The 11,684-nt window shown below is 37.1% G+C and overlaps 2 protein-coding genes across 2 annotated transcripts in view; both read right to left on the bottom strand.

Moving 5' to 3' along the window:
• The window catches only part of LOC107670183 (cohesin subunit SA-2), a 30,037-nt gene extending 25,712 nt beyond the window's left edge, over positions 1 to 4,325 (bottom strand). Inside the window, exon 1 of the mRNA XM_016462703.1 lies at positions 4,152 to 4,325. The gene's annotated coding sequence lies outside the window, so the exon portion shown is untranslated. The remainder of the gene's footprint in view (positions 1 to 4,151) is intronic.
• Positions 4,326 to 5,051: 726 nt separating this feature from the next.
• The window catches only part of LOC107670164 (E3 ubiquitin-protein ligase XIAP-like), an 8,731-nt gene continuing 2,098 nt past the window's right edge, over positions 5,052 to 11,684 (bottom strand). Inside the window, exons 2-8 of the mRNA XM_016462679.1 lie at positions 9,540 to 10,310; positions 9,296 to 9,300; positions 8,388 to 8,410; positions 7,588 to 7,666; positions 6,362 to 6,398; positions 6,041 to 6,226; positions 5,052 to 5,609 (exon numbers count right to left, since the gene is read on the bottom strand). Of these exons, the coding sequence (XP_016318165.1) occupies positions 5,419 to 5,609; positions 6,041 to 6,226; positions 6,362 to 6,398; positions 7,588 to 7,666; positions 8,388 to 8,410; positions 9,296 to 9,300; positions 9,540 to 10,305 (1,287 nt within the window). The 5' untranslated portion in view covers positions 10,306 to 10,310 and the 3' untranslated portion in view covers positions 5,052 to 5,418. The remainder of the gene's footprint in view (positions 5,610 to 6,040; positions 6,227 to 6,361; positions 6,399 to 7,587; positions 7,667 to 8,387; positions 8,411 to 9,295; positions 9,301 to 9,539; positions 10,311 to 11,684) is intronic.

The following is an 11,684-nucleotide window of genomic DNA, read 5'->3' as shown; positions in this document are numbered from 1 at the left end:
TTTCAATTTCACAAAGAAATGTGCAGCATTTTGTCCAAGCAATAATAAAAGGACAAATTTTATTTATAATTTGTCCTAAATCTAATTTTGTAAAAAAGAAAATCGCGACTCGAATCGTGAATCGAATCGAATTGTGACTTGAGTTGTTACATCCCTAATAATTACATCAAGCTAAAGTTGTTCAAAAATAACTAGACTGACCATCATAAACGAGTCATATCCTGCAATAATATCCTGCAATTGAGTGCAATGATTGAATAGCATTATACAAAAACGGCAGGTTAATCACAATATATATAATGCAAGAATAAGCAAAATAATATTAAAAATAAGTTTAAATCAGTCCGATTCTTCCTCTGAGAGTAACCTGAGCAGTGCTGCTATTCATTAATCTCACGAGTCATGACATACATGGTAGGGCATCAGTATAAATAAACTGTTTTAATTATTGACGTTTATTGCTAAGTCCAACTAAGTTTAATTTTCTTCACAAAATTGGCGTCTGTCCATTGACAATCATGCAGGTGGAAATGCCTTTACGTTACTAACCGGAGCCGGATGTGACGACACACGGAATGTGATAAAGGCCTATTACAGTGCCATGAAAGCAGGGCCTAAAGAGAACTTTTTGCCAGACCTGCCAATGGCCGGTGACATGATAAAATTTACTGGCCAAAATTTTTTCTTACCGGCCATGAAACTCTTTTTGCAAAAACAGGCAGTTATAACTACTACAATGACTAAATATTTTTACAATATTTTTTAATTTGTCCTGCTGGTGCATTTTCCCTCAATTTTACCTATTAATTATAGCATTTTCTCCCAACTCTTTGCAGTCATTAAAGACTTTATAACTCATTTAAGACCACGCAGGCCTTTCAAACTATAATTCACTGCACCGTTTAGGCGGCGTAACCCTAGGCATGTGTCGCCGCATTCTCTTGAGTTAGAAGAATAAAGAAGGGAAAAGTTAATCTTCCGAAACGAAGCAGCAAAATCTTCTCAGGTAAAAGTGATTAGAACCGTGTCTAGGGACAAGCTGGGAGAGAGAGAGAGAGAGAGAGAGAGAGAGAGAGAGAGAGAGAGAGAGAGAGAGAGAGAGAGAGAGAGAGAGAGAGAGAGAGAGAGAGAGATAATGGATGGTTTATGTCTTTAGCCATTTATAATTGGTCTATCTATCTCCAGGGATTTCACTTGCATATAACACACACAAAAAAAAGAAATGGTCATCTTTGTGTTAATATGCCTTGTCTCCGACCGTGTGTGTATTTATTTGCTGGACATGGGATTAACTGTAAAAACCCGGTATAACCCGGGATAACGGTCTATCCACTATACGGAACCCCGACTGCCAGGATTGTTTTTCTTCTTTTTATTTTTATATGGTATAAAAAATTATGTCCGCATGTTTTAGTAGGCCTATAACTTTTATACTCTGTCACGTATAGCACAGAGAGTGAGAACGAAAAATAATATTTGATTCATGAACGAATTTTTGACAGAACTAACTATCTTGACTAGACTATCAAGAGGAAAAAATAAAGACAATAGTTATACCCATTTCTTTCATAAAGAACAAACAAAATTGTAATTAGTAGAGTTTTATTTCTAAAACGAATCAAACTAATAAAAAATAAACATAGCTTACATACCAAACTAAAATCCAATACTGCGCATGCTCGTCAAATCCAATAGGTATTGGATCTGATCCAGCTACGTCATCGTGCTACAGGCTGCAGCGAGGACCTCTTGGGGCTGTGCGCTGAAGATGTGCCCGCGGTTGAGAATGAAAAAAAGTGGGCGTGGCTCGCTGAGTCCGTCATATCGCGCGGCTTCCTTGCTGATTGGCTATCAAGATTCCACCGTTTCCAGGAAACATCTCCGAGAGCCGGAGCTTCAGAGCTACCTCTGTGCCCATATAAGGAAGTAACGTCCGCCCTTTTTTACACCGCATCCAATCAGAGCCCGGCAGTAACATTTGTGGACGTAAACATGAACCGAGAGAGAAGGAAGGAACCGGGCCACCGCTGTATAAATGACGCATTTAGACACACTGCCCATTATTTCAAACGGATCATTTAGTTTGTACAATGAATATTCTGAATTAATGCCCTGTTAAAAATATTCCAAAGAAAACAAGTTTTCTATATTACCCGCAACACTTTGAATTCGACCATATACGGGCATAAAGAGGTGTGGCTTTCAGCACCCCAATGTGTGCGAATTAAATAAGATTTAAATAGCATAATCACAGAGTACATTATAATTCACGAAAAAAAAAATAGATATGTCGAATACGATGTTCCTCGCTGCACCAAATGCACGGCAAAGCGTGTGCTGAGAACGTGAGATAACAGTTATGTAATACCCAGCAAGTAACAATAAGCAGCATTTATATGCGGTGCACAGACGCACTATAGCGCAATGTTATATATTTGGCGATAAGGCGGGAATTCAAAAGCCACGGTATCATCTTCGACAATGCGTTCGAAGAAAAAGTGGCGCCAAATGACGCTTCTATCCACAGCCATTGTGACAATGACAGCTTAGCCCAAAACACTGCACCATTAATCATCCCTTGCTTTCCAGTTCCTGTTCGCTACCAATGTGTGGACGGATCAGTTGTGTTTATAATCTGTCAAATACATAGTAATTGTAAACCGGCCTCTATATATTAAAAATTCTGTCTAGACTCTAGAGCATCTGCTTCCTCTTATCATATAATAGCATGTTAGTTTCATGTCCTGTTTATCCCATCCCAACTTAATAATAACATACAGCAAATAGTGTATCAGTATTAACCATTTCATCAAGTGACAGATGAATTTGCGCCAAAATATCGTAAAGTTTGATTGGACGCACGTCCTCTGGCGTCAACAACAAAAGACATGGGAAGGTGTCTCTTCCACCTTTTAAAAGTTGATCGGCACATTTATTTTACTGCCCTACATAAGCACCATTACAGTTTCATTAAGCATTGTTTTAGCCCCCTGTCAAAACAGAAGCGAGACCCATTTTTGGGTCACGACCCACTGGTCCAGAGAAGCGAGAAATAATGGGATCTGCTAATGTATGGAGCTAGTAGTATGTGAAGTCGAGTGCTGAGATCAGGCGGGCGCTCGCAAACTCCTCCTCGTCGCACTTCTTACTACGGTATTACTTCATTACTCGCCGTGTTTTACTTCCAACGCACAATTATCAACGTTAAACGACGAGCTTGTTAGCGCAAATGCAGGCTACAGTCGCGAAATCGCGCTACAATTTGACGGAACGATTAAAAACACGATCAGAATGGGGGAAAAAAAATCTCCATCTTGAAGTCAGTCCAGCACAGCTGTTTTCGGGATTCTCCATTTTGGCTCCGCTCGTTTCCAGTCATTATGCACACGCACCGACCACATGCTTACATATAAAGAGTAAAAATAGGCAGCGAGTGTGTTTAAAATTGACAATGTGATTAAAGTAGCATAATAGGTGCGACATCAGCTTTTCCGTCTCGGAGAAGAGGGGGGGGGGGAACATCGCGTCCTCGTCCTCCATCTTGCCTCTCAATTTGTGTTCCTGACTGTGCAGGCTAAGGCTAGCCCGCTAGCTAACTGTTTACCAATGAAACGCCACAAAACTACATTCGTTCGTGAAACCATAATACGCTTGTTTAAATTCCCAATGAGCACGGCGAGGTGGTTTATATGATTTAAACACGGCAACGGAAGCACGGCGGCTCGTTTCGTATCCTGACCCTCGCTTACCAGGCTAGCGCGGCTAACACATCATCCAAATAACCTAAAGCCACTAATTTACATCAGCTTTTCCGTCTCGGAGAAGAGGGGGGGGGGGAACATCGCGTCCTCGTCCTCCATCTTGCCTCTCAATTTGTGTTCCTGACTGTGCAGGCTAAGGCTAGCCCGCTAGCTAACTGTTTACCAATGAAACGCCACAAAACTACATTCGTTCGTGAAACCATAATACGCTTGTTTAAATTCCCAATGAGCACGGCGAGGTGGTTTATATGATTTAAACACGGCAACGGAAGCACGGCGGCTCGTTTCGTATCCTGACCCTCGCTTACCAGGCTAGCGCGGCTAACACATCATCCAAATAACCCTAAAGCCACAAATTTCTATAAATCTCTCCGCCATTTTATCACTTACCCGATCGTCAGGGCCGGTTCCGGATTGTTTATAAGGACTTCTCGAAGAGCTAGATGGACTCCAGTGGCTTTAAAGTGCGCATTCGCGGCTATTTCATGGATGTAGTTTGAAAGTGGCGGTCAGAGGCGGTTTTGGACACGCTCTTACCCCGCTTGCTCCGTTCGGTTTGTTGTTCCGATCACTCAAGAAAGAAACTGCCGGTGTAGAGCTGCCACCTAGTGCTCAGCGGAGGGATTGCAGTGAGCTCGAGACTGACGTTTAGTGGTCGAAGCCCTTACGTGCAAAATGCTCAGTGCAGTAGACGCTAGTGTCAGAAATGAACTATTTTATTATTAATGGGCAATATTTGCCTCTAGGTTTGATTTTCTGGGGCATTTTATAAGGTTATTATCTCTCTCTCTCTCGCTCTATATATATATATATATATATATACACACAGTATATCTGTACATTTGTCAAATACATTTTAGTTGTTTTCTTATCAGAACACTTGGAGCTGTTAATTGTAAACAATTAAAATACAAAAGTATTTTTAATAAATACACAAACTATTATAACTGATAAATTTACATAATTTTTGAATAATTACAAAATAATAATCTGACTGCTATGTGCCACTTAAAGTGTTTGGAGAAGCACTTACTAAATCCATATAATATATAACAATATAATGACATATATAAAGTGAACTACACAATTGGTAAACAGGTGGAATTTATGGTGAGAATTGTGTTCTACTGTTCTAAGCATAACGGTTTTTAGCTTCACTTTCCAGTTCATGAATTTTAAAACTGACAGATCAAAGAGAAGAGAAAAGAGCCACCCGAATTCCACTTTTATTGTCATTATAATGGATGATAAAGTCATTATTAAAGGAATTATGACAACAGAAAAGTATCAGAAGACAAACGAGTTTGACTGGTGAAGTTTAATCAACCTTGAACATGATTAAAAGTGTCAAGCAATTATTATTTTATAATAAATAAATAAATAAATAAATAAAAGATCAAATATAAGGTACACTGTAAAACATGATTGCTAAATTACAATGGTAATGTTCATAAAAAGTAGTCTACATAAAGGCACTAGAGTAATTAACATCAATCTGAGGCGGTGTATTTGAGGGAAGCAGCTATTTCAGGGGTATGAAAAAGTATATATATATATAGCTTATTTTACACATCTATGTGCAATTTTGGAAATGATTACATTCTGAAACTTTCAATAAACATCAGTGTTTCTTTTGGAGTGCTGGTTTCTTTGTCTTTTAGGCATTGTATGTCTTTATCTTCTGTGTGATTGCGGCACAGCAGATGGGACACTTGTTCAGGGATTCTGAACATTTCTGACAAGTGACCAGGTGTCCACAGGGAATGAAGACAATGTTAATGTCACTGTCCATGCAGACTTTACAGAGTTTCTCCCTCTGGAGTTTCTCAAGTTTCGTCATGGGGTCCTCTGTAGAAAACATGTAAGAAACAAACGCATTGTTAAAACAACAATAACAGAATGAAAGAATTCACCGTAATAAATATTAACAATAACAAGTGGTTCTCTGCTTATTTTATTATATTTATCTTATTTTGTGATGTTCAAAAGCTGTCAATCTGCACAATGTGCGGTATGTTATTTTTAAGTGTATGATTAAACTACATTTTATTCTGCAATATACTTGAAGCATTTAGATTTTTACAAAATTTATTAAAAGTAATTTATTTTTGGTAAAGTATAAATACACTTTTTTTTTTTTTTGCAAAACCTAACGCAAAGCATGGTCTTATTTTTGGAAAAACTAAGTTGGAATTCACTTGCTACACTTCGTTTAAAAATCCCTTGCATACAAAACAGACTTTCAAAGAAATGAATAAAAAAAGAAAACAAGCACTTGCCAGCTTTCTCGCGCATGGTACTAGCACTCTCCTGTGCACTGATGTCTTCAATAAGGGCTTCTACTGAAGCATAACCCTCTGTGTTCTGATGTAATTTCTGCAGAATGGTGCACTCCACTTTGATGGGGTCAAAACCCATATCTACAGCCTTTTGTGCAATCTCTGACTGCAAGACTTTCTGTGCTGCTGAACACAAAGTAGAGATCAAATAAATATCTGGTGAAGACAGGATGTTTCCAGCGATATTGCAGACAGCAGTAATAAAAACTATGGTTATGGCTTCATTGGATTTGAAAGTAAAATAAACTCAGAAATGCTTACCATGCTCATGACTTGTAAAGCCATTCTGACTTGATCTCTGTGAGGGAAAATTACAAGCATGTAAGACTACACAGTGCACACTAATATAATATATATATATATATATATATATAGATGAATAAAAGGACTGTTTTCATTCTGAATTCCATTCATTCAACTAGGGCTGTCACGATTCCTCAGTTAAATCGGAGTACTCGATTTAAAAAAAAAAAAAAATCCACAATTGCATTTTGCCCACGTCGATTAACTGGCAAAATACTGGAAGTGGCGCATTCCACGGATGAGAATCCATGCAAAGCATTATTAGACCATTTTCCAAGGCGGCACGAAATATTAAAACCATTTAAAAATCATAATAAAGCATAGTGCTATTGTGAATTCACAAAGGCTGCGTTTCAGTTAAATAAATATATGTGCTGCGGGTTTAATACGCGCTTTATTTATATGCGTGTAGGTTACGGGCATCTCAAAGCAACTCCGTTCACAGTAAATGCTGCTCCACACAAACAGTCATCATTTACATACGCGGACAGTCTCAAACTTTGCATATGCTGTGAGTCTGAGTTGCTTTATGTGCACCATTCTATATGATTTATAAGGTAAATCAATTATAAACCTACGCAAACGCAGGAGAATACATCATTATCTTTCCAAATATGCAAACTGTTCATTGCCACTTCAAAATAAAAGTTTAAACCCTCGCTCCGAGTTCGCATGTTTTGATGTCCACATGTTCTTGTTCAAGAAATGACAGTGGCTGTAGCATTTCTATCATAAAGAAGTGGTCAAATATGAAAGATTATATGGACATTTGATTGTTTAGTCAATATTAAACAAGGATTAGATCGCGCTGTAACGTGTAAAAACTATTTACAATTTACACAGGCCGTTGGCACCCTCTGCAGGCATTTGATTTAATACATAACGTACATAAGCTGTGATTATAGGCTATTATTGCATTATATATTTTAACCGTTTTGTTCAATAAAACCATGATTACTTGCTTTTTACATTTTATTTGAACCAATTATTATTGCCTCATTGCTATTATATAGGTATTTTAAGTCATTTTAAAGTCTATTGTTCGCTTAGGTCTATTTTTATTACCACAAAAAAAATGATCCGATTACTCGATTCAATCGTCAAAATAATCATTAGTGACAGCCCTACATTCAACACATTCACTTAAGTACACATGATTGTGTAAAGTAAAGTTAATGACTCACTGAATGGTCTCCTTTTGGATTTCTCAGCTGCACGCTGTTGACATATTCTTCTCCTTTTTCTGCCAGAAGGAAACTGCAGCTGGGGGTCAATTAAAATCATTTCACAATTAGACACCACATTTTTCACCATGGTTTATGCTTACCTCACATGATATATATCTAAAATATACTGATAAATATTATATACTTTAAGTGTGTTTTTAGAATTAAATATCAGAAAGGATTAAGAACAGTTCAATCAAACATAAAAGGCAAGATTTTTTAAAGTATGATTTTCACAGAATGACGACAACTTTGGTCCATTCCTCAAGTCATATGGACTAATTTTCTTCAGGGATACACAATATATCAGTACCATATCAGATAATATAAGAGACTATAATTTGGCTGTTTCAGTTAATATTGGATATATTTATGCCTTTAGCCATTGTATGATGTACACTTATTTAAACAAATAACTTAACACTTAAAATGTTATCTCTAGTGAATGTTGAAATCAATAACCCTATAATGTACAGTATGAAAATGGATGTTATCGTTAAAAACATAAAACAAATGTTACTTGACAAACATGAAACTTAAAATAAATTATATTAAAAAAATGTTTTTACCTGAAGTACTAAACTAATTAAAACAAATTAACTGAAAAATAAAACCACACACACACGCACACACCTAAAAATGCTTAACTAAAATGAAAGTGAAAACAGAAAATATAAAAATGTAATTTAAAACATTAACAAAAACTATAAATTGTATATAAATGATACTTAGTATAGGAAATTATGATCCGCACTCACGTGAACAATCTTCTTTTTTCTTTTCGTTTACATTCATTACTGATGGGAAAAGGCACAAACGTTTCGGCTCAAAGCCTTCCTCAGTGTGTAAAGCAATTCAATCCCTCCACCCACTTTTCAAATCACTAATTATATTGACGTCATCATTCATTAGCCAATGTTCAATTACCACAATCATTAAATCATTTCCACTTAAACCCTGGACAATTTACATATATATATCCAACACAACACGTCACATCCACTAGTACACCTCACAATATACCCGTGACTAGAACAATAGTTGTTTAGGATCACATATTTATCACCATTATACAAACTTATAGTTTATCCCCTATCAATCATCAATATCTACTCCACAAAGCCTTCCTCAGTGTGTAAAGCAATTCAATCCCTCCACCCACTTTTCAAATCACTAATTATATTGACGTCATCATTCATTAGCCAATGTTCAATTACCACAATCATTAAATCATTTCCACTTAAACCCTGGACAATTTACATATATATATCCAACACAACACGTCACATCCACTAGTACACCTCACAATATACCCGTGACTAGAACAATAGTTGTTTAGGATCACATATTTATCACCATTATATACAAACTTATAGTTTATCCTATCAATCATCAATATCTACTCCACCAATTAACTTTAAATTGTATAACAATGGAAAATTCAATAATTAAGAACATCAGAAATACATCGTCATAAACTATCATTGTTTTTCACACTGTAAATACTCAATTTATTATATAAAATATTAAAAATGAATACGCTCAACCATAGTTCATTAAAGAAAGACAGAAAGATCTAATTCCTCATTCATACCATTTGGGTTCAGTGATTTAAGTTTATGAATCCAAAATGCTTCTCGTTTCAATAGTTCTTTATTTATATTACCTCCTCTACGTGACCCAAAAACTTCCTCCATTTCCACTTAAATCACTTAAAACCCAGAAACCTAGAAAGTCGGGTTCATTCGTGAAGACTATCATGATGAACAAAACTTTTAAGAAACATTCACTTTTGTTGGTGACAGAGCTTTTTTTTTCAAACAAAGCTATTTCTCTAAAAGCTATTTGAGAGGATTAGTTTATTCAGTATAAATAACTGAATAAGCTTGGAGAGTCATAACAGTAGTTACCTGTGCTGTGGAAACCAGCTCTGGCCAGTCTCTCGGGGTCTATGGGAAGTTGTCTGCCTCTGAAGCTATCAAGACGCCCCTCAAAAGTCTCCACAGAGGCTCTTTGCCCATTCACCCTGGGTCTATGTGTTGGCAGCGGCACATTGCCCACACCGTGGCCCAAGATGAAGAAGCAGTTTGGGTAGATCTTTGCATGTTCACCCCAGGCATCGTCGCCTGGCTCCCATCCTGCCAGCTGGTGCCCACAACAGAAGCTCCGCACCATGTCATCTGTCCTCAAGTAATACATCCCTGCTGCTGCCAGGTCTTCGGGTTGAACTGGAGCGTCTGCCGGCCAGTCACTAAAAGTATTCAGCCGAGCTTCCTCGCTCTTCATGTGTGGCACCTTGGGATAAATGGTCTGATCCACCACCTCTCCCGTGCGGAGCTGGAACTCCCTGGCTTCGGCCTCTTTGTTGTAAACAGGGCTTTGAATGAAGTCGGAGGTTTTCAAGCTGTGAGCACAGTTGAGGAACGTGCAGTCGGGAGACGCTTGCTGATGTCTATTCAGTGGGGTGTCCCCTCTGTTCCAGTCCTCCACTGTCGCATGGCAGCTGAAACAGTGCACCCTGACCGCCTGACCTGTAAAATAAAAGCCTGCCCGGGCCAGTCGCTCGGCTGGAAATTCTTCAGAACGGGGGAAGTGCTGGAAGGAATTCACACGATTATGCATGGATGACCATCCATCATCAGGTACAATTTCGCCATCTTGACTTGAGTGGGCCATTATTGCTGTAACCAAAAAAAAAAAAAATCTGTCAAAATTAAATACAAATATGTATACATTAGCAGTCAAACGTTTGGAATAATTAAGAAAGGAGTCTCTTATGCCCAACAAGGCTACATTTATTTGAAGAAAAAAAATACAGTAAAACAGTAATATTGTGAAATTTTATAACAGTGTTATATAACGATCCTTCCCAAATCATTTTAATACACAGATTTGTTGCTCAATTATCATCAATTATTATTGGTGCTCAATTATTAATAATTTTCAACATTAAAATGTCTGCTTAATATTTTTTTGTGAAAAGCATGATACCTTTTTTCAGGATTCCTGAAGAATAGAAAGTTAAATGAACCATTTATTTGCAATATTGCGTAACATTATAAATGTCTTCTTCTACTGTCACTACTTTTGATCAATTTAATCCATCCTCTCTAAATAAAATTATTATTATTATTATTAAATCTTACCCCAAACTTTTGAATGGTAGTGTATCGTGTTTTCCGCTAAAATATTAAGCAGCACAACTGTTTTCAATATTGATAATATAAGAAATGTTTCTTGAGCAGCAAATCAGCATATCAGAATGATTTCTGAAGGATCATGTGACACTGAAGGCTGAAGTAAGGATGCTGAAAATTCAGCTTTTTGTCACAGGAATAAATTACATTTTTATTTTTTTATTAATAATTAATAATATATAGTAATTATTAATAATATATAATAATATTATTTCACAACATTACTGCAATTCATCAAATAAATGCACTGCATAAGAGACTTTTTATAAAAATAAAAAATATATATTACAAAGCTTTGACTCAGGGTCTGCAGAAAACAGAACGCCAACAACAAAATATCAGCAATTTAATTAGTAGATTTTTACATTTTCTAAAGCAATGTTTGTAAATTGTTAAGTCTGGTTGTTAGGGTGCTGATATGTGGTTGCTCAGATCAATAAAGATCAGGCAAGATTGAGCAATAATGGTGATACTCGCTTTTGTGTAATTATTGCAAAGTTTTTAAAACCATTATCTTGTTCAGAAATGCTGTTACGAAGGAGGTCATGTGTCATTTCCACGACAACGGTCCGATATCAAACTGAGTCACCAGGACATAGTGAACCTGAAGGGCTGATCACAACATTCCATAGCTTCCATGAAACCTCCTGTGTGTTGGGTTTATATTAGGGCTGCACGATTAATCGCATGCGATATTTAACGCGCATCTTATCAGTAAAGCCGGTTCTGTAATCAGCGGTAAATCTCCATCAACTGCGGGCTTTCACATTGAGCAGCATTAACTACACAGAGCCGTTGTTCACTGACGAGCTGCGCAAAACCACGTTCATATTCGCGCGATTTTTTGCGCAGCTCGTC

The sequence above is a fragment of the Sinocyclocheilus anshuiensis genome, unplaced genomic scaffold, assembly GCF_001515605.1.
Source record: "Sinocyclocheilus anshuiensis isolate Anshui unplaced genomic scaffold, SAMN03320099.WGS_v1.1 scaffold640, whole genome shotgun sequence".
Lineage (NCBI taxonomy): Eukaryota > Metazoa > Chordata > Actinopteri > Cypriniformes > Cyprinidae > Sinocyclocheilus > Sinocyclocheilus anshuiensis.
The sequence above is the reverse complement of the archived record's forward strand: the minus strand, read 5'-3'. Positions and strand labels throughout refer to the sequence as shown.